This window comes from Filicampus tigris, chromosome 16 (genome assembly GCF_054856515.1).
Source record: "Filicampus tigris isolate MCC_2025a chromosome 16, RoL_Ftig_1.0, whole genome shotgun sequence".
Classification (NCBI taxonomy): Eukaryota; Metazoa; Chordata; class Actinopteri; order Syngnathiformes; family Syngnathidae; genus Filicampus; species Filicampus tigris.
Genome location: NC_141232.1, coordinates 2,943,108 through 2,965,059, shown reverse-complemented (window position 1 = coordinate 2,965,059; position 21,952 = coordinate 2,943,108). Strand labels below are relative to the sequence as shown.

Here is a 21,952-nt window from a genome sequence, read left to right as displayed (position 1 = left end):
GTTGCCCCAAAAAAAAAAAAAAAAATCCACATTTCACTGATAAATGTTCATGATATATACTCAACGTATAGCTTTTGTTTTCATATTTTAGTACACACTTTGCTTTACAACCCAAAAGTACATTTGTTATCTTGTATTTTTGGGGGGGATTTCTTAGTCATATTTCCATGGAAATTACAGAAGCATAACTCTCCATCTTTACTTGATTATTGCAAGGGCCAGCCCAAAATGGAGCAATGTGACGCCAGGTGCTAAAATACAAAAGTGCCGCTCGATAAAATAAAGAAATATGCAATATGTTTTTTTCATAAAAGTAATTCTCAGAATGACAAAGTCTTTGTGAATGGTTTATTATTTAAAGACAAGAGATCTTTAACATTTATTAAAAAAAAGTGGAAGTCAACCCATACATTTTTTTCCAAGAATATGTTCTATGCAGGCCCACGAGTGGAGACACGGCATTCTGATTAATATTGCATTTGTGGAATAAGAGTTGTACAGCAAAATCCACCCGTTTTTAGCCATCTCAAGGGGATTTTGCCACTTCTGTCGACTGAAAATGACATCACAACTGCTCAGGGCTCGGGTAACGACCAATCATGGCTCAGCTTCAGAAAACAGGTGAACTGTGATTGGTCGTTACCTGAGTCCTGAGCAGTTGTGATGTTATTTCCTGTCGACAGAAGTGACAAAATTAATCAGAAAGCCTTGTTTCAACTAGTGGGCCTGCATAGAACATATTCTTGGGAGAAAAAAAAAAAAAAGTTTGGGTTGACTTTCTCTTAAAAAACAAACATTTTGTGGATCTACAGTGACGGAGTCACCTTCATCCTTCACCAGGTGAACAAAACAAGACAGATGTGAGATTATGAGCTCGTGTGAAACATCTGCAAATATTAAGAACTCCTTTTGGTAACATAACCTCCTTAGAACAACACTCATCTAAAATATTAATAACAATAATCTTTTTTTTTTTTTTTTTTTGACAGTTAAGATCACATAAGGCAAGCTTCTGTGAGAAATTTGTACCTGAAGTGGGACTCCTCTAAACTTTGCCACAGACATCTCAACACACACAAGTTAATTGAATTGATTTTTTAAAATGGGGGAAGGACGGTCTCCATGGCTATGGGACATTTTTCCAGACTTTTCCATCACACATTTTTGCCACCCTGTACTTCAACGTACCCACACAAAGTTTGTCCTCCATTGATTGGCGCCTTAGACACTCACACTAGATGATCCTGCACACACGCAACTGTAACTAAGTAAAACGTTTCACAGCGTCACAGATTTTTCAAATATAAAATTGTCAGGTTTTCACTCTTTCCTGATTCACACAAATATGGGGAAGAGGGGGGAAAAAAAAAAGATTGTCATACATTTAAAAAAAAAAAAAAAAAAGTCATGTTGAAGATGCCATTTTGAGTGATTGTAAACAAAATAAATCAGCTAAATGCACACTAGTCCTACAAAATGCCTTCAGCAGGCTGATGAGCTCATCAAATTTCCACAACCCTGGAACTTTTGGAGGAAACTTGGGACTATGGAAATTATGCAAATCGAGTTCCAGGGCAATTCATTTGGGCCAGAAGAAGACCCTGCTATAGGTATTCCATACCTGATTGGAACCTGTAAATTCCAGGATTTATAAGCACCGAGGAGCTAAAAGTTTCTGGAACTTCAGGGGGAAAAACATCTATTGTGTCTTTAGACTGCAGGAACTATTGAGTCTGAAAGAAAAACCTGCTAAGGGCGACAGTTACTTCTGAGTGGTCCAGGAACCTTACCTGATTCAAAAAGGCTCCTTTCCAGGAAGAAACACAAACAAACAAAAGAGCCTGGAACTTTGAGGCGTCGACGCGGCGTTTTCGTGTCCCGTATTGTCCTTTAAAAGACGAGCACCTTCCAGCCGGCGTGCGCGAAGGCGCATCCGAAGAAGAGGCCGTCCGCGCTCGTGTCCAGCAGCCAATCGAAAACCACCTCGCGGCTGCCCGAGCCGATGGTGACGCGCAGCTTCAGGCCGCTGGCGTTGTCGCTAACGTGGTCGTTGTTGTTGAGCGGGACCACGCCGACCACCTCCATGTCGAACGTCACCGCCGAACCCACAGTGATCGACGGAAGCTGATTGGTCATCTCCTTACCGTTCACGTACACGGCACCTGAAAAGCAACAACACCCACTTAGTATTACTCGAGACGCGTTGAAATCATCTGAACGATATTCCAAGAGCTAGTTACTGTAGGTTGTTCTACACATCTTGAAAATTCAACAAATTATAGTTTATTCCTCCCATGTAAAATTCAAAACATACAGCTCATTTATTTCACCTTGGGAACAATTTTCAACACGACAAAAATTACCACTCACCAAAAATGTATCATTTTCACCACCCCCCCAAAATTGCTCAATGACACATTCAACAAAACAGATTTCGCTCCTACTCCAAATTCAAAATGTTCATCTTATTCAAGTCGCCTTGGAAATGATTTTCAACATGACAAAAATGACCATTTACCAAACATTCAACATTTTCCCTTTTAAGATACCCACAAAAAAAAAAACATCCCGATCCGTTCTCAACGGCGCATTCGATACAGATTTATAACGTTCCCATTTGAAATTCCAAACATTCACCTCATTCAATTGACCCTGGCAAGGATTTTCAACATGGCAAAAATTCAACATTTTCACCAACTTTTGTCGTTGCGAATTCAAAGTGTCGAATTTGGTACCGTTGGTGGAGATGCAGACAGCCTGATCCCTCTGAAGCGAGCGGCAGCCTTTTTCTTCATCCACGCACACGCCCAAACTGTCCCGGCGGTCTGGCTGACCGGTCGCCGAGATCCTTCAGGTGACAAAAACTCTTAGAATTGTGTGTGCGTATACGGCCGGGCGAGTGCCTGCGTACTTGAAGGTAAGCGTGAGGCCACAGAAGTAGGTGGGCGCGTTGGAGTAGAGCACAGGGCAGCCGGACGGGATCGAGTCGTTCCTCAAGGCGATGTTACGTCTGTTGCTCACAATGTAACCCTCCGTGCCCGGACGCCACTCTGCACACATAACACACACACCTAAACAACGACACGAACGCACGTGCGGCCAACACACACACACACACACACACACACCTATAGCACAAACAAAACAAAACCCCACGCAAACGGCACACAGAGACGCGAGCGACCGAGAGCCGGTGCAGCACACGTACCGTGCGGCTCCATGGTGGTGTACCCGGTCTGGGCGACGCTCCAGGGGCTCCACTCGGTGCGGCCCTCGCCGCGTGCGCACACCCTGAACATGTAGTCGGTGTTGGGGTCCAGGCCCATCGCCAGGAAGTCGGTGTCGCGCCCCACATAGGCGTCCTCGTACTGGTTCCCCCCGTTGCCCGAGCGCCGGTACTGCAGCCGGTAATCGGCGGCGGCAAAGTCCTCGTCCACCTAAAACCGCCCGCGCCCCCGCAAAAAAGAAACTTTTCAAATGTTCCGAGACTAGCCGGCTCTTCGTAATCATCATAATGAAATTCAACCTCCCGGTGGCGCGAGAGCGGCGAGCAGACTCACCTTACACCAGCGCACCAGGATGCTCCCGGGCCTCTCCTGCAGCTCCTCGATGAGGACGGGCGGGTGCGAGGCCACCGAGCCGTGGCGGCACACGCGCTCTCGCAGCAGGATCAGCAGGGAGTCGTCAAACTGGGCCGACACGCACGGCACGTCCACCAGGGCCGGAACTTCCGGCAGGCTGCCGTTGACACAGTTAAGTAAGGTTGCGCGAACATCCGAAGCGTAAAGTTACTTTCAACACAACAGCGCCAATAGAACCGAGTCTTCAATCTTGGGGGCGGAAGAGTGTCGGCTGTTAAACTCTCATCAAAGACCCCGTCCCAGCATTCCGCTATTCACTTTTTTTCCACACGTTTTCTGAATCTGAGCCGTGATTGGTCGTTGTGAGCAGTTGCGATGTCATTTTCGGCCGACAGGAGACAAAATGGCCGCCCCCAGAGATGGCTAAAAACGAGTGGATTCACACTTATTCCACAAACGCAATATTAATCAGAATGCCCTGTGTCAACTTGTGGGCCTGCATAGGACATATTCTTGAGAAAAAAAAAATGTTTGCGTTGACTTCCCTTTTAAGGTAGTCGTTTTGTTGTCTTGAGCATAATCCTGCCAACTAATACAATAACCTTGGCAGAGGTAGTTGAGCCCCATCTTTTTAGAATCAATTATTCGGGTCTTCTGATGACAACTGATTTTGCTTTAGTGAGTGACATGGGTGTCAGCAAATGAGAGCGTAGAGTTGTCGTGAGCCCAGGTTAGCCGCCTACGTGAGTCTGTTGCAAGGGAAAGATTTTGCTTCTCATGTTTTCGTAAATCAAATGATTAGAGTTATTTGAATAATTACGGCAGCTCTAGTTAGGGCCAGTCTACCTGTCCAATTGGATGTGCATGGCCTTCTTGGTAAAGCTTCCCAGTTTGTCTTCTTTCTCGCCGAGTCCACATCGCAAAGCCGCTTCCCCTGCGGAGACAACGCCGTCATGAAAACTCATCAGGGACCACTTTGTCAATTTTAATTTTTTTTTTTGATACCCTCTCGGAGGAGCTCGTCAGCCTGGCCCACGCCGTACTCCACCAAGCTCTGGCAGTCGTCCAGAGGCCTGACGCTCTCCGCCTCGATGGCGTCCACTTCGGCGAGGAGCGCGCTCAGTCGCTCCGACAGCAGCCGGGTGGTCGCCGCCTGCAGTTCGGCAAAGTGCCTACGGAGGGCCTCGCGGGACTGGCTGGAGCTGCCGTGCACCTGGCGGAGGAAGACGAGGACCAGAATGAAGAACGATGAATGACGCCCATCAAGAAGCCGGCTGGCTTCGGGTCATGTTTCTGCTCTTCTTTGCAGCACACGCACACACACACACGTCAAGTACACACAAAGGCACACATTCATTTGACTGCGTGTGCTAGAATTTCTGACCCTAAGCCTGTCGGCCATCTTGTGTCCCGCAAAAACAAACACGACAAAAAAAATGAATGAATTACATAAAAAGCGTTTGTCGACAGCGAGCATGCTTGTGTGCCCGAGGGACGCTGACACCGACAGGAAGTGGACACATTGTTTACTGAGCGCTGCTGCTGCTCGGCTCACTCGACACCCTAACAGGAAGGAAGAGATACCGCCGCCAGGGACAGGGAAAAAAAAATCTCCTGGGAGCCTCTTGGACAACATTTTCATCAAGACAAGCTTAGGTATTGAAAAAAGGCTAGCCTTTCGATTTAAGGTGTGAAGTCAAAGTTAGCGTTCCAAGTCAGGATCAGGGCTTCAAGTTTGGCTTAAGTTAAGGTTTAAGCCTGGGTTAAGGTTTCAAGAGAGGTTGCAGTTTTAAGTTAGGCCTTCAAGACCGGGTTAGGGTTTCAAAGTTCGCAAAATTGGGTTTCAAGAGGTGTTAGCTTCCAAAGTAGGATTTCAAGTGAGGATCGGGGTTTTCAGTTAGGGTTTCAAGCTCGAGTTCGGCTTTCAAACAAAGTTGGCCGTTTCAAATTAGGGTTCCAAATTGGGGCTAGGGTTTCAAGACATTTCGGTTGGGGTTAGGGTTTTAAAGTAAGGTTTCTAAATTGTGTTCAAAATTTCTCATTTAAGGGTCTTTCTAGAATGAAACTTCTTTTGCCTCGGATGCCAGGCGATGATGTAATAATGATGATGATGATGACATAATGCCGCTGCTGCCCAGAGTCAGCTGACCTGTTTTCGGGCCTGGTTGAGTCCACCGAGTCTCTGCTGCAGCTCGGCGCGAAAGTTCTGCGCCGCCTCAATGCTCTCCTTGGCCTCCTGCACCAGCACGTCCACCTCCGCCGACATCCTCGCCCGCCGCTCGCTAGCTCCCTTGCTGACACACACACACACACAGTTAGCACGCAGTTAGCACACACAGCGGGCGTAGCGCAATGTGACCGCATCACAAATGTCACAAAGTCAACAGACAATTTTGCCATCAATTTTGGCACATAAGCACATTGTAGTGTGAAGTGCTGCCTCCATGAGGGAAAATGACTCAGCTCACTACATAGTCTGACTTGCACACTTTCTACAAACCAGTGCGAGACCCTCTTCCACGCCTACCCGGGGAATTTCAAAAGTGACATTTGTCTCACTTGTTATCAAAAGTAGACGGTTTGTTTTTTGACAGGCTACTATTGTTAGTGGCTAATTTCTGATTTACACTTGCCAGCTCAGAAGGTTGAAACGTGACTGAAAACGTGTTGGCCCGTCATTCTGGTTTGTCTTCTGGCGTGTTATCGTGACTCGTTATTGTGACTCGTCTCCTCGCTGCGGTCGAGCGCGTTTCCTCGGGCCACGTCGAAAGAGGAAGTCTCTCGGAAAGCCTTCGGGGCGCTTTACGCGGAACTGCAAGAGAAGACACTTTCAGCCTGTCCAAAAATAAACCTCGAATGATTAAAAAGCAAATGACAAAACAATGGCGGCAAACAATTGTGCATGTGTGTTGTTTACACACTGCTACCCATTAACGTGCATTTTAATTATGCAGGCATGCTCGGGCCCAACAATAGTTCCGCACTCTCTCTCACGCCTCTCACGTTCCACAAACTGTCCAGCCTTTTAGTATGACTTTTTTTTTCTTTTCTTTTTTTCACCCCACAAGTAAGAAGCTTGAATCCATTGATTCACATGTGTGTAATTCTTGTTTTGGGGGAAGAAAACATGCAGCTGCAGGATAAAAAAAAAAAAAATGTCTGGTCTTGGTGTGGTTATAACAATGAACTCCATCTCGGCTTTAATTTGAGGATAAAGTGCTTCTTTTTTTTTTTTGGAGGGAGTATTTAGGTCAGTGTGCATGTGAACAAGTCCTGCTGGTCCAGGCCGCAAAAAACGGACTGACTGCAGTGTACAATCAGGTCATAACAAGACAGATTGACATCAGGAAACCCTGCACGATATAACGTGAGGGCATTCAAATAGACATTGTACTTAGTGATGGGGTGGTTTCATGTTCCAGTGTTAAATGCCACACATGCTCTAACAAAGAGCAAAGATATGGTAAGCACTCGAGCAGAAAAAACACATAATTATCATCGACCAAATGACATGTTGCCACTTGTTGCAACATCTTCCGTATTTCTTCTTCCACTTGTTGTCATCCACTTACGCCACCGCTGCAGTAATAGCTTATTTATAGCTGGTATCTATTGCTCTCGATATTAACAAGCCAAACTTTGTTGCACAATTCATATGTTTTTTTTACATTTGCCTGACTGCCATTGAAGCACAATACAATACAAAAAAAAGAGAAGCAATGGTTTTTGTAAATATATCAGTTTCTGTTCACATCGGCTTTTATGGAATGCAAGACAAAACATTGTTATGAATAAAGGTTCAAACTTAATAGCGCATTCACAGCTAAAATCTAGCTCTCGATTTCAAGAGGCCAGACTCAGCTGCACAATCTCAGCGGTTCTGCTAACACGGCTTTATTTTAATGCAAGAAAAAAAACGTTACTATTGATTAAATGTTAGCATACGAGCTGTTCTGTCGCTATGACGCCAAGAAGCCAAACTCAGTTGCACAATTTCAATTTTTTTTACCTTTGCCCTAGAATCAAAACACTACAATAAGTCATATAACAAAGAAACTATACTTAACCAAATCTAACGGAGGTTCATCTGAAATCGGCTTTGGTTCTATGCCGAAAGTCAACTTTTTAGAAAGAACCAAGTGTGTAATCTAACAGAAGATGACAGAGAACCTAGCCAAAAAGTTGCAGCTAACTGGGAACAATGGAGACTTCTGAGAGGCTCAGCTCTGGTTGCGGTTATGAATTTACCAATGACTGCGGCACGTCAAAACATATTTTAGAAGAGCGTCTCATTGACAAACACCAGCGAGACAGCGGAAAGTTGCGGTTAAGTTAGCTAGTGGCCAAGAAGACAATGAAATGCTACTCGGGAACACAAGCGACAAGACTCGTTATCTGCCACAAGGAAGCGGCAGCAGCACAAACATGGTCAAACGCTTTCCTCGTAACATCAAGTTTACCTTATTTAAACTTTTCTGGCCTTCATCTAGTTTCCGACGTCAGATTGCACGCAACGTTGCCTGACCGCAGGGAGACTCGCTCGCCAGCTCCACTTTCGACTTCAACTTGAACACTCCACAATTGAAGCTGGTGTGGGCCTTTAAGCACGGCGGGCCAATCGCACACGGGCTCATTTTGATGGACAGGCCAGTCAACCAATAGCAGCATAAGCCCTCGCCCACTTTCAGATCCCCTGATCGTCCGATGCGCTGTCCGTGTGCGTGCGCGCGTGCGCGTGCGCTTGAGTCAGTCAATGCGTGTCTAATGTGGAGCGTAATAGATGCTTTGAGACTTTGACCTACATTGAGAAAAATAGCAAAGTTTTCGTTTGAACCCATTGAAAGTGATGAATGAACACGTACATAGATGTACTGTGAGCTTGGTTGCGAACGATCACGAATTAACGTCACATTTGCGTCAGTCGTCGTTTTGTCTCTTCCTCCTGAATGTGTTTGGGGCGTTACTATTATTTTTGAAACCGGTTATTTCACGCAGATACTTACACACCGAAAGTGACTCGATTATTGATATTTGTCTTAAAATAATCATCGATAACTTTATTCGTTTTTCGTGAAGGTTGCGTGGAGTTTACCAACAGCGTCGTCGTATATTGCCATCTCGTGGTCGTAAATGGTAATTAGTTACACTTTAATGTTTCATCGGGCCACATTGAAATAGTGGAATTAAACGTTTTAGTGCGTGTGCGAATTCTCAACACTTATCACAGAAGACTTTTAGGTAGATAATAAGACATTTAAAAAAACCAAAAGTTAATTAGTCCTTAATTGAAAATCAGTGGCATATTATTTAACTATTACGATTACATTTTGCTTGCTCATTGTCTGCACTGCCTTACATTTTATAAGGACGTGTAGGACTATTATGTGAATGGGTAAAGTTTACAATACAGTTGTGAGGCTGGCGATGATGTACAGATTTAGAGACAGTGGCGGAAATGAACATCTTGAGGTTTACTTTGAGAGCGCCCATGATTAGAACCGCGCTCAGGGGGACGGCCACGTTTGATGTTTTGGAGCAGAGCAGAGCAGACTGACATGGTTTGGACACGTCCAGAGGAGAGAGATTGAGTATATTGGTAGAAGGGTGATGAGCGAGAGGAAAGGACGAAGGTGGCTCCATCCTGGTGGAAGCACTCCAGAGAGACTCTACATGCACAGGCAGACCTGTTTCAGTGCCATACTTCAATCTGGCGCATTCATACAGTTGCTGAACAATTGTGTCCAAAAAAGGCTCAACACCAACCAGACATCACATTTTGGAGTATTGACATTGAAATGGTGGGAATTCTGCTTCTATTCATCAGTGCAACCAGAGAGGGGAACTGGGCTCTTCACTTGTCAGCTGTGCAATACGCTGTCTTTTTTTGCCCCTTACGAAACAATTTGTTCGCTGAAAACCAAACTGTTAATAAAAAGCGGAAGCAGAATTGTTCGTGTTTTTTTTTTACTCTAAGTGAGGACAAAACTGCATTTGAGTCGGGGGGAAAATATTATATACAACATTTAACAGTTTGTCATCCTTTATATGTCCTTTGTATATAACGCTGCAGTGACGTCGACCTCGATGCTTTTGAACTCGTGTGTGAGCGTGTCCCATGCAGAAAGGACGCGCAGCTGCTCCACTCAAATAACGCGCACACGCAAGCACGATCAGATTAACGCAGGATTGGCCACCTGACCGAAGAGGAGCTTCGTTATGCGCAGACTCCACTTTGAGAGCCTCCTCAGAGCGGTCGGTACTATGAGATGAAGGATGACGTCACGAGCATGAGTTCCAGGATGTGCACGAAAATTCTCCCTGTGACGTAATTGCCCTCGGGAGCGAACTATGCGCGCGTCTTGATCGGGGCAAGCTGCAGCGACGAGAGGAACTTCCAGCCTGGACATGCGGAGACTGGTGCTGCGGGAGGCCGCCAAGCGCTTCCCCTGGCTGGCCAACGTGACGCTGTACGGCGGCCTGTTCGCCGGAGGTGACCTGCTGCACCAGCTGCTGGCGCACAAGCAGCGCCTGGACTGGACGCACACGCGCAACGTGGCCGTGGTGGCGGTCACCTTCCACGGCAACTTTAACTACTTCTGGATGAGGGCGCTGGAGCGACGTTTCCCGGGGAAGTCGGCCGGGATGCTCTTCCGAAAGTTGCTGCTGGACCAGAGCTTCGCCTCCCCGTTGGCCACCAGTGTCTTCTACACGGGTGAGTGGAGAAAACAAGTGGGTTTTTTTTTTTTCCTTTTGTTTTTTGGTTGCCCGGTTATGACTGAGATTTTTACTTAAAAGTTGTTGGCTAATTAGGGCCCACCTCGAAGTCTCTGCAAATTCAGCCCCTGAATCTAATTTCACTAAGCAGCATAAAATTTGGTAGGCTTGCCTATGATGAGTAGACCCACAAAAATGTCTCAAGGAACCATGTCACTAAAGACACAGGAGGCAAACCTTGCCACAAAACCCCGTTACCCCTTTCTTTAAATCCCAAAGTTTCACTTAGAAACGTGACATTTGGTTGACTAGAAACATGAAATTTGGTTGATGTGTCTATCATGAGTAGACCCATTTAAAAAATCTCCAAGACACTCCCAAAAAGATACAGGAAATCGAAAATGAACATATGAAACTCCAAACATGAAAATTCAAGTTACTGAGCTCTCGAATTTTTGAAAATGCAGCCAGTTTGATGAGGCAACATGACATTTGCTATGCATGTTTATCACGAGTAGATCCACCAAAAAGGCTCAGCATGCCATTCCAGAAAATTGTCAGCAAGTAATCTGCTTTGATTTGAAGTTTGATGACTTGCCAGAAAACAGGTGTTCTTGTAGTAACTCAACTATTATTTGGAAATTCAGCCCCCAAAGCCAATTTCACTTAGCTACATAAAATTTGGTAGACATCTCTATCACGTGTAAACCCACAAAAAAAGTCTCAAGACACATTACCAGTACCTATTTTTTTGTGCAGGGTTAGTTTTGCAACTTCCAGGGGTCCTTCAAAGGGTACTACTTCTAGAGATTTTGTCCAGCACAAAACGTCATGTTTGTTTTTTGTCCTTGAGGGGTGAGCTTCCTGGAGGGCAAGGAGGACATCTTTGAAGACTGGCGGGAGAAGTTCTTCAACACGTGGAAGGTGAGCAATGGTGGGGGGAAGTCACCTTCTTCCCTTGTCGCCAGTGGGATTAACCCAGATTACATGTCTCCGTGTAGTATCTGCGGCCTGTCAATCTTTGCTAGCAAACTGAAATCAGTCCGGAATCGTATTTGTTGACACTTCACAAATGTGCTGGAGAATGACGAAATATTTGTCTTGTTGCGTTTCCTCTTCCAGACCGGACTCATGTACTGGCCTTTCATGCAGGTAAACATTCAGATTCATTATTCCTATTCCATTCATTCTATCGTACAATCCGCTTCCTCTTTTCTATTTGTATTGACAAGAATGTGTCGGCAAAGAATGTGTGTCTATTTATAAACGACCTGAGCAGCGGTGGCATGTGCACCCCTGACAGCCTGTCATGTGAGCCCAATTCAAGTCAACCAGACACTAGTTCTTGTCAAATGACTAGTGTATTGTTGATTAATAATCAGAAGACACGCACTGGTAGTTTATAAATAACTAAATTAATCATGATCATAAACTTGTACTTCTACTAAACCTATCAGTATGTTCATTTTTAATGGTGATAAAACTAGAGGAGAAGTTGTCACTTTGTCGACGACAGTACTTGTAATCATGTAGCCGTTGTTTTAAAAAAATTGTTTTGATAATCATAAACATTTACTTGATTTTTATATGTCTGTATGGTTAGTGATGACAGTAAACATGCAGAAGTTGTTTTCAAATGACTATTGATTGGTCATTAGTCATTATATTATGCACTAATGGTTGCTCATTGACAGTATGTTAATTTATGATAATAATAAACATACACGAGTCATTCATGAATGACAGTATATCAGTTGATGATCATAAAGTAGTTGTATATGTCAGCATGTTGCTATTTAATAATAATCATGTCCCAGCATGCACAGTATGTTGCTAAATGCTAAGCTAATTGAAAGGTGTGTGTATGTGTGTGTTGTCAGTTGCTGAACTTCGCGCTGCTGCCACTCCACATGCGCACGGCCTTCATGGGCTGCTGCGCCTTCCTGTGGGCCACCTTCCTCTGCTTCTCCCGCCAGGATGGCGACGGCACGGCCGGCGTGGCGCTGGCCTTCGTCATGGACCCCCGCAAGACCCTGGAGGAGATGCGGCAGGCCCGCCTGGCCAGAGAGCGGGACCGGCAGACCCACGAGGACAACTAGCCACGTGCTGCTGTTGAGTATCAAGCAGGAGCACCTGCTGGATCCAAGGTCACGACCATGGACAGAGGGTCCATACATTCGTGTGTTATTGAAAGGCAAGGCAACAGGGGGCGCCATCGTCATAGCCCCGGAAGCATAAAGCTGAGCCAGTCAGAAGCAATAGCAGAAGAGGCCTGTTTGTGCCAAGAAAATGCGCACACAAATGTTGAACTCACATTTAGTTTTGGGGTATGAATATAAATGTAATGTGTTGGACTTGTATGATTACATTTATTGGACATTAAGTATCAAAGATGAATGTATTCGCAACATGTGAGGAGACACGTCCACCTTAAGGGATTGGTGGTGGTGCTGCTGTAGGATAATATTTGTAAATATGGACAGATGGGCCACCTCATTGTTCGTAGAAAATAAATAAATAACAATAATATAATAAAAGAATAAATAATATTTTACCTTTAAATCACAGTAAATGTAATATTATCATTAATTTATTATTTAATGAAATAAATTACAATTGTCTAGTGTATTCTGTATGTAAAAGTTTATTTGACTAATATTTATTTTGTCATTTACAATAAATTAAAAAATAATGAATTGACGTACATGTAAAATGTACTTTAAAAAAAAAAAACAACAACAAAATGAGGCCCTTGACGTCTAAATTTTACCCATCCCTGTATTAGGCCGTCCAAGGAAGACAGGACACAACAACAACAACAAGAATAATAATACTGTATTAACAAACAACAAGAAAATTCCAATAGCATAAGAAGGGTGACAGTATAATAATGATTACTGCTAATGTTTTTTTTTTTATTTATTTTTATCCAATACTTTGAGTTTAGTTTTATAGGACTATGCAGATTTTCACAGGGATCCACTCGAGCCCATTACACAGTGCAGCTCGGTCATTCTACTTGATACCAATTTGTGCCTTCTTATGTCGGCGTTTGTGTTGACATTTGTGTTTTCTACCTCTGCGATGAACACGCCGGTTGTCTTAGTTTAGGGCTCTAGACCAGACAGGTATGCAGCTCATGTTTTGGCAACAGCAAGAGAGTTTTCCCCTACGACGGTGGCACAAATGAGCCTTGGAAGGGAACCTGGAATTCTCATGATGAAGCTATTAAAATGACTTAATGCTGTGTTCATTCATTAGCGTCTGTCGTACTTGAAATCCACAAAGGTTGAATGGAGGCAACTGAACTCTTGTAGTTGCCATCTGCCAAGGTACCTCATCATGTATTCTAACTGTACTGGAGATCAATTCACCATTATTACTGTTTTGTCTGTTTTATTGTTAATTGGCATGTAGGCAGCTGCAAGCAAATGACAAGTACTGTAAGAGGGAGACCATCCAGTCTGGTGGCAAGTGGACTGTCAAGTCATTAGGGAAAAGTACACTTAATGTTTGTTTTTCTTGTCCCGAAAAATAAAGCACAACAGGGATCAACTTTGTTTTATTGCATCAATGTCTTCACTCATTCATACTGATGTTGTCTTATCAAATGAGAATTTCACAAACATGCCGGGAAGGTACAACTAGACTATCCCAGGATGCCACCCAGAAATTTGAATCAACATATCATCTTGTACACATCATATGTATTGCTGAAGAGTAAAAAACCCTTTTTTGAAATTTCCTCAGATCAGATTTTTGAATGACTTAAAAAACAACAACCTGGTAGCATTCAACCATTCCATCTCTGGGATACTATACTATCCTAGGATAACGCCCAGGAATTGAAATCAATATTGAAAGAATGAGTCAGAGGATAAAATGAGTCAGATAGGCATCAAGGACAGAGTCAGAGTGTCAGCCAGCATTTTGTGAAGCGATGGTGCATGCGTGTGGATTAACTAGGATCAGATCGCCTTAATCTCTCTCAAAAGGACACAGTTGACCCTTTGATGACCTCTGACACCACTAACGGAGTGGAATCGTCCAATCAGAGGCCAAGAAGCAATGAGGCGTTTCGAACTCATCAAATCTCACTAAATAACACTTTTAAATAGTTCGGTTCACACCTTTAGAGCATCAAATGAATTTTTTTTTAATTTTTTTATTTATGTATTTACTCCTTGTAACTAGTTACAGAAAATCGTGGGATACCATTTTGATACATTTACCGCACCAAAATCCATCATATTAGTCAACGATTTGATGATTTTTCGATTTCCGATAAAGCCCGAAGGCATCACGGCCTCCCACTAATCCATCAAAACGTCTAGACTGTGAAGATTATGCAGATACGACCCCTGCAAGTATCCTCCATCTGATTGGATGTCTCGATAAAAGATACGCCTATTTAACGTGACAGGCAGCTCTAACGGCTAATAGGAAGCGGAAACCAAGCCGGACACGTAACTTGTGATTGGTGGACAGTTCCGGACAATATGAATGGCAGCGTTTATTGTTCGACGACCTAGTCCCACGGTTGCGGTAACTTTGTGACTCTTAACTCGGGTTAAAGTGTGATTTCAATTTCCCGGAGTGACATCCAGCCGGAACGAGTGGTCGTGTTTAATAAAGTCGGACGGCGGCGAGTGGTGTAGTTTGCAGCGTTTCGTCGCCTTTCAACGAAATTTGCTCCCCGGTGAGCTGTGGTTTGTTGATGTCAGCTGGGATTGAAATGGTTAACTCCCTTTAGCACGGCCAGCTAACTTATTTGCATTTAAAAGCCGAGAGGGGATACCATTGACTCTCTTGTTCTTTGGATTGAAAAGTTTGAGCTGCCGAGCCCCCCCCCCCAACAAGTAAGTCATTTCATTATTATTCGTCACGACTCGCCAAGTATTGAAATAACCGTTATCTTTTGGCCACGCATGTGTTAGTTGTTTGTCAAGTTTTGACGTGGCTTAACTTGTTAAAACGTTGTATGGAATGTTCCCTTTTCTAGTGAGAACAATGAATGGATTCAAACCATATGATACACTTATTTTCGTCTCTTCTGGAAGTTCTGGTCGTGTGATGTTTGCTTGTTATCGCGATTGTACAGCAAATCAAGGTGATCCATTAGCTCCAATCTCGAAATTAAAATGTCACTTGAATAAATATGTCGCCGAATGCGAGAGAGAGCCTCGAGGGAAAGACTAAAATGTGTTATATTTGACTAACAGACTTTGTTATGCACCCACCAAGCTCAATCAATTTTATGCCGAATGCGAAAAAAAGCCCTGGTTGGTCGTTTCTGAGAATGTTCTACATGACACAAGTATATTTTGTCTTTAGAAGATGGAACTCAAAGTCTCCGATTGGACTTCCTTTCAGGTCCAGACGGCTTGACTGCACCAGGCCGATCCGGGCAAGTTGGGTCGTGCGTGTGAGGCCAGGCCGGCGATGGAGATGGACGATCCCGACACGCCTGACTTTGGATCTTTGAAGGAGGAATTGCACTACTGGAAGGAGCAAGCTGCCAAGCACCAGCAGAAGTTTGTTTTTCATGTTAAAAGCCGCTTTTCCTCAAAGATGTTGACACTGTGGCCAGGGAATGTCTCCTGGTGTTATCGCCAATTCCAAATATTCGTTGATTTTTTTTTACTCTCAGGTTTATGAAAGCACATTTCTCACATGGTCTCCTCAAACATCACAGGCTTTTTTCTGACCATCAGACCCGATAGAGGATATTTATTTGTTTTTGCTGATCACGCCAGATGAAAAAAAAAAAAAAAATCTTGTGTGCTGGCGTTGGCATTTTATGCTTGTTGCCACAAGACTCAAGGAAAATATGCAACATCTTTTCCTTTCAGTGGATGCAAACAAACTTACGAGTCCTTCTTGAATGCATTTCTAAGACTTTATGCTCAGTTAAATGAGTAAAGTCCAATTATGATCTCTTGTCTTTGTGTGTTTTCAGTGCGGAGGAGGCCCGGGAGGAGCTGCAGGAGTTCCAGCAAATGAGTCGCGACTACGAGGCCGAGCTGGAAGCGGAGCTCAAAGTTTTCGAGACGCGCAACCGCGAGCTGCTGGCCGCCAACAACCGCCTGCGAATGGATCTGGAAAACTACAAGGTAACCACGCCACTTGTCACCTGGGAAAACAAACACAAAATTGAAGCCGCGTTTATCGTGGGGCCTACGTTGTGAGATGAAAAATTGGCCTATGGAGAGACCAAATGAAAAAGCTTTTAAAAAAAACCAAAAAAAAAAAACACATCACTGTGTTCTCTGAAATGCAAAGCATGCTTGTTTCAAGCTCTTTATTTGAAATTTACTGTAAAACCGACGCACAAAACAAATAGCAAAATGATCAACCAAAACTTATCATTGTGTTTAAAGATACTTATGTATAATACGAAATGCCTTAGGTGGGCTAGCAACAATTAGTTGCAGCAATTCTAACGCTTCAAACACAGGGAGTAGCAATACATACAAGCAGAGTGTAGAACAAAACTCACAGGCATTATCTTCTCGCTGTGACGTGGCAACAATGACAATTACCGGTGATTTGTTGGGGACCTTCTCTGCCTCTTCTTGCTTAATTACGCTGCATTTCTGGAGCTCGGCGCTGCCCTGGCATGTTGTGGTACTACATTGAAGACTAAATTCCGACTTGCATGTTTACTGTTAAAAGCCCTTAAAAACGATTGCAGTATTTTGGGGGAACACTGTAAAATGGAGAGAATGCTGCAGGTTTTGTTATCTTTTTTTATTTTTGCTGAGTGTGTTCCTTCCCATGCATGACACAAGATTTTAAATCCAGCTGCATCCCCCAAGCGGGAGCACCACGAGACCCAAGCGGAACGTTGTGTGGCGTCTGTGCAAAGAACACGGACCGGCCGTGAATGACTCTTTTGTTCATCTGATATTTAACCGAGCGGGTGAAAAAAAGAAATGTCATTTATTAAAACACCCGCTGGGCAAAACATTTGGCACACCAATTTGTCTTGGACTTTGAAAGAGGACGTACCTCCTGAAGGATCTATTTTTGAGTTAGTCACTTATGGCGGTTTCAAGTCATTTTGCTGTGTTGAAGAATTATGTGGAATGTGCCAGATGATATATATTTTTTTTAACATTCTGTCATTGCCACTGCGCATTTAAAATGGTCTAAAAGGGACACAAAACAGCCTGCTTTTGATAATACAATTTTGGATGCTACATTCTTGTCGCATATATTTTTTTGCTCATCTTTTTGGTTTTGTGCTTGTGGGTGGTCATCTTTGTGTAGTTGTGCTTTGATTTATAAGACGTAAAAAAAATGTGAAGTTTCTCAGTACTTGCGTAGTTTTTCCACTCGTCCAATTAATGGCGACTGCACCCAGCGGTGCTTATGAGCAAAGGGAATTTTCTTTCTTTGCCCGCATTTTTTTCCCCCTTCGTCTCAATTTGACTGTTTGGCCATCAAATGACTTTGACTTTCCGGCCCGTTCAAAGCATGCAGAACAACTTCACCCCCTTTTCATCTTTTTTTTTTTTTTTTTTTTTTTTCTATAAGGGTAATCATTGTTGCGTAACTTTGACGTGGCTGCGTGTGTGCGTTCTTATCTTCAAATGTAATTCATAGTTGGTGTGTGCGCTTCGGGCTGAAATAGATTTAAAAGGGTGACTTGTTTAAAGAAATGTATTTCGTTCAGGACAAGTGAGGGTGGCTATTTGAAGGACCTCCTCAGAGAAAATCACACTTCCATGTCCATTTTTTTCGGAGCTGGCAAGTGTGGATTATTCCGATTGATCAGCTGATCCACTCATATACACAGAGAGGGTGATTGAGCGAAGGAGAGTCAGCAGGAAGCAGCTGTTGACGCCGTCGGCCGTATCTGTTCTTCCATATGACTCGTCCTCGGAATTCCAATCACCAAGGACGCCGTCGTTTTAATGTTGGCGTCCGAGCCGGTGACATCAGCGCGCTCAAAACGGCCCGAGGAGAAAAAATGAGCGCAAGCTTGTTCGATTGGCTGTCGCCGACGAGGGCGCTTAGGCGATGCCCAGCTCTGCTGAGAGAATAGCAGGGACAGAGACGATGTGCAAATTGACCAATTTCCCCCCCCCCCCCCCCCCCAACCGACGAAGCCGATTGACGCCGTCCCCTTCCTCCGCCCCACCAGGAGAAGTACGGCACGCAGCACTCGGAGGCGTGTCGGCAGATGTCGACGCTGGAGGGCGAGCTGGCCGAGGCCACGTCCATCCGAGACCACCTGCACAAGTACATCAGGGAGCTGGAACAGGCCAACGACGACCTGGAGCGAACCAAGAGGTGAAGCGGGGGGGGGGGAGGGCGTGGAAAGCGGCACCCACGGGAGGGTTGTTGCGATTGTTGTTGTTTTTTGTCTTTGCCTTTCAGGGCCACCATCATGTCGCTGGAAGACTTTGAGCTGCGCATGAACCAGGCCATCGAGAGGAACGCCTTCCTGGAGAGCGAGCTAGACGACAAGGAGAGCCTGCGCGAGTCGGTGCAGAGGCTCAAGGACGAGGCCAGAGGTCGCGCCCAGCTCACCGTTCATTCATTCACTGACAGATGGCATGCATCCAATGCCATTTAAACCCCCATTTAAACAAGAATCGAATCCTAATTCTACATGATTTGAACATGAATTCAATGTTCGAGACATTTTTGAACTTTAATAGAATGTAAGCCTCAAAAATCATTTCCAAATGATTGTTTTTGACGATTTAAGTACATTTTTCTCATAGCATAAATTACACTTGAACAAATTGACGTTTTTTTTTGTTTTTTTTTTTACGAATATACATTTTCGTAGAAGAAAAATGCTTTTTTCGAGTAAGGATGGGCATGTTAGAAAGTTGAAAAAAACGTTTAAAGTGCAAGGCTACAGCAATACAAACAAAACAGAAACTGAGAAACTCCGGCTTTTTTGGGGGGTATATTACAAAAATAAGCTTGGTAATTTTTCAAGAATGTTTTTTTCTCCTTAAAATGAAAGTTTTATCTATATGTAAGAATTCATAATATCATAGGCACAATTTTCTTTTTGGAGTGCGAATCTATTTCCTACAGAGAGAGGGGAAAAATAGCATCCTTTTGTTAGTTTGGGGGAGGGAGAAAGCATATCACAAAAGTATTTTTGGGGTGGAGAAAAGGTGCAATAGTCAACAAAATCTTTTTTTTTTTTTTCTTTCCAAGAATAAAATCAGGATTGTTGAAGGCCAAGGCGTCATTTTCTAATAAATTGTGATGACTGACGTGTTGCAGACCTGCGCCAGGAGCTGGCCGTGCAGCAGAAACAGCACACGCATGCGCCCAGTACCCCCGCAGAGCCTTCATCATCATCATCATCGTCATCAACATCTTCAGCCCCCGCCCACCTGCCCGCGCAGCCCCTCACACCTCCAAACAAAATGTCCGCAGGCATGCCCGCCGTCAGAGCGCCTGCCGCTAAAGCCCAAATGCCGTCCGTCAACACGGGTCAGTTCAGACACGTCACGCAACACGGCGAGCATGTGACAAAAGTCAACATCGATTTGAAACGATTTCACTTTCACTTCCATTCAACCTAACGTATTTCGACGTGACGAAAAAAAAGGAAGCTTAATTTAACAGTGCTTCCCACCTTAGCTTAAATATGAATTCCAATGTTTTGCACCTTGGAATAATGAATTTGAGATGAATTGCGAATGTTGTTTTGTCATCAGGTGACGTGAGCGTGTCAGCGAGTCCGTTGACGACGTCCGCCAGGATTTCGGCGCTCAGCATCGTCGGCGAGCTGCTCAGGAAAGTCGGGGTGAGAACTTTTGAACTTTGATTATGTTCCGCTGGCGCGGTAGGGCTTTTGGTTAGCATGTCTGCCCCGCAGTCAGAAGGTTCTGGGTTGGAATCTCTGCTCTCAAACAAACTGCAAAGGAACCGCATATACACACATTATAAGAGGGTGTGCACACTTCTGCAACCACACAATCTCATTTTTTTTCCCCCAACTGAGCAAAATCCAAATCCATCTTGACGCAGAATTTGTTGTGGTGTCCCATTAGAATCTGGAGTCCAAGCTGGCGTCCTGTCGCGAGTACGTCCACGATCAGCCGGCCGGCCGCGGGCTCCCCGTCGAGAATCTTCCCGACGCGCCGACCGCAAACGGGCTCTACCACAAAGGGTAAGTAAGATGGCCGCTCTCATCGCCGTGACGACGCCAGCCCTCACCACCTATGTCCGGCTTGTAAGTTTTGTTGAACGTCTGCACAGGCTGGTCAAGAGGTTGGACTTCGGGGCGGGAGCCAAACTGCTACTGTGAGACGTCAGGGAGATTTGGAATGTCTCGCCACTTTCCCGGTGTGGCCACGTGTGTGAGAAACAACAAAACGTCCGGCGGCACTCGCACTTCATTCACTCACTGACTGACTGAGGGATTTTTTTTGTTGTTGTTTTTTTTTTGTGCGACACTGTCTGTTCTGCTGTGGCAAACCAGGGGATAAGTGACATTTTGTTCACGTTTAAAATTTTGTACAAAAAATTAGTATTGGATACACCGGTTTTTTTTTTGGAGTGGGGTGCTGGGGTAATGGGTTGTTGTATGTGTTAGATTTTTTTTTTTTTTTTTTTTTTTTCTTCCAGAGCCCCCAAAAATCTTCATACGTTGGTGGAAAAAATGCATCGTTAAAAACAAAAAATAGTCACATTTTGCATTGTTTTTTAAGAAACAATTGCATCATTAAGTGCAACTACCTTAATATTACAATTTTTTTTTTGCAAGAATAGTCAGGTTTTTTTTTTTTTTTTCAAAATACAGTGCATATTTTTATAGAAAAAAAACTGAAAATAAAAAAGTCTTTCAAATAGAAATGAAAAAAATAATAGCATAGTTTTTCAAGAGTGACAGTTTTCTGAAAAAAAACGCACAATATTATAAGTCCCATCTCAAGATTAAATTGCGTTTAAAAAAGGCAAAATATGAGACCAAGGGTATAGTTGTACCAAAATCCTTTTTTTTTTTTTTTTTTCCCCCGCAAGAATAAATGTAATATTTTCTCAGGAAATTAAACAGTTTTGTTTTTCCAGAAACTATTTTTTTCCAGAAAAATTATCTTAAAATCTTATAATCTTAAAATGAAGGCTTTTTTGTTTTTCATAAAAAATGGCATAGTTGAAAAAAAATCTGGAATACCACAAGAATGATTACATACAGATTTAATTTTCCAGATTTAAAAACAACAACAAAAAAAGTATAGTACAAGACTTTCTATTTTTTTTCTTTAAGATAAAATGGTGCAATATTACAAGTGTTTTTTTTTTCTCTTCAAGAATTGTCCCATTTCTTTCAGGACAAAAAGTGGTTAAATTACAAGAAGATTCTGAATGTTGTTGTTCGTGTTCGTGGAAAACAACAACTTGGGTTTTCATTGTTTTCATTTCCGTGTGGCCCTAATATGCCTTCATAATTTTCAACAGTAAAACTAGTATTAAAAAAAAAAAAAAGCAAGCACTTTGTTTCCCCAGTTCTGTTGCCTCCAACACCATGTGGCCGTTTGTGGTACTGCGCTTAGAACTGCCTTCCGTCAGTATTCAGAAGTTGTGTTTTTGATGGAAATGAAACATGACTGAAATGTTGAATCTCTCTGAGATTTGTAGCTCTGCTTGACCGGCTCGCACTGGCTCTTTATATT

The 21,952-nt window shown here is 43.7% G+C and overlaps 3 protein-coding genes across 3 annotated transcripts; 2 read left to right on the top strand and 1 right to left on the bottom strand.

Moving 5' to 3' along the window:
• Positions 1-205: 205 nt before the first annotated feature.
• crlf3 (cytokine receptor-like factor 3) lies at positions 206-8,145 on the bottom strand. Its single transcript, XM_086055455.1, has 9 exons — positions 8,042-8,145; positions 5,731-5,875; positions 4,587-4,794; positions 4,428-4,515; positions 3,561-3,738; positions 3,209-3,437; positions 2,912-3,050; positions 2,736-2,848; positions 206-2,162 (listed from the first exon to the last, which is right to left on the bottom strand). Exons 2-9 carry the CDS (start codon positions 5,845-5,847, stop codon positions 1,891-1,893), a joined length of 1,344 nt encoding a protein of 447 aa, XP_085911581.1. The 5' UTR covers positions 5,848-5,875; positions 8,042-8,145; the 3' UTR covers positions 206-1,890.
• A 1,545-nt stretch (positions 8,146-9,690) lies between these two features.
• Positions 9,691-13,548, top strand: LOC147134090 (mpv17-like protein). Its single transcript, XM_086056782.1, has 4 exons — positions 9,691-10,293; positions 11,149-11,219; positions 11,418-11,447; positions 12,176-13,548. The coding sequence occupies exons 1-4, from the start codon at positions 9,987-9,989 to the stop codon at positions 12,392-12,394; spliced, it is 627 nt and encodes a 208-aa protein (XP_085912908.1). The 5' UTR covers positions 9,691-9,986; the 3' UTR covers positions 12,395-13,548.
• A 1,201-nt stretch (positions 13,549-14,749) lies between these two features.
• Positions 14,750-21,764, top strand: LOC147134089 (nuclear distribution protein nudE homolog 1-A-like). The gene is made up of 9 exons (XM_086055095.1): positions 14,750-15,154; positions 15,669-15,829; positions 16,255-16,408; positions 18,445-18,593; positions 18,681-18,817; positions 19,551-19,763; positions 19,991-20,079; positions 20,327-20,445; positions 20,535-21,764. Exons 2-9 carry the CDS (start codon positions 15,738-15,740, stop codon positions 20,581-20,583), a joined length of 1,002 nt encoding a protein of 333 aa, XP_085911221.1. The 5' UTR covers positions 14,750-15,154; positions 15,669-15,737; the 3' UTR covers positions 20,584-21,764.
• The last annotated feature ends 188 nt before the right edge of the window (positions 21,765-21,952 follow it).

Excerpts from the sequence above, each read along its gene's own strand:
- crlf3 (XM_086055455.1), bottom strand. The coding sequence starts at position 5,847 with ATGTCGGCGGAGGTGGACGTGCTGGTGCAGGAGGCCAAGGAGAGCATT. Across the intron at positions 4,516-4,586 it reads TGACGAGCTCCTCCGAGAGG|GGGAAGCGGCTTTGCGATGT; the intron begins GTATCAAAAAAA and ends TTGTCTCCGCAG. Across the intron at positions 3,739-4,427 it reads ATGCACATCCAATTGGACAG|CCTGCCGGAAGTTCCGGCCC; the intron begins GTAGACTGGCCC and ends TGTCAACGGCAG.
- LOC147134090 (XM_086056782.1), top strand. The coding sequence starts at position 9,987 with ATGCGGAGACTGGTGCTGCGGGAGGCCGCCAAGCGCTTCCCCTGGCTG. Across the intron at positions 10,294-11,148 it reads CACCAGTGTCTTCTACACGG|GGGTGAGCTTCCTGGAGGGC; the intron begins GTGAGTGGAGAA and ends TTTGTCCTTGAG. Across the intron at positions 11,448-12,175 it reads TGTACTGGCCTTTCATGCAG|TTGCTGAACTTCGCGCTGCT; the intron begins GTAAACATTCAG and ends GTGTGTTGTCAG.
- LOC147134089 (XM_086055095.1), top strand. The coding sequence starts at position 15,738 with ATGGAGATGGACGATCCCGACACGCCTGACTTTGGATCTTTGAAGGAG. Across the intron at positions 16,409-18,444 it reads TGGATCTGGAAAACTACAAG|GAGAAGTACGGCACGCAGCA; the intron begins GTAACCACGCCA and ends CCGCCCCACCAG. Across the intron at positions 20,080-20,326 it reads AGCTGCTCAGGAAAGTCGGG|AATCTGGAGTCCAAGCTGGC; the intron begins GTGAGAACTTTT and ends GTGTCCCATTAG.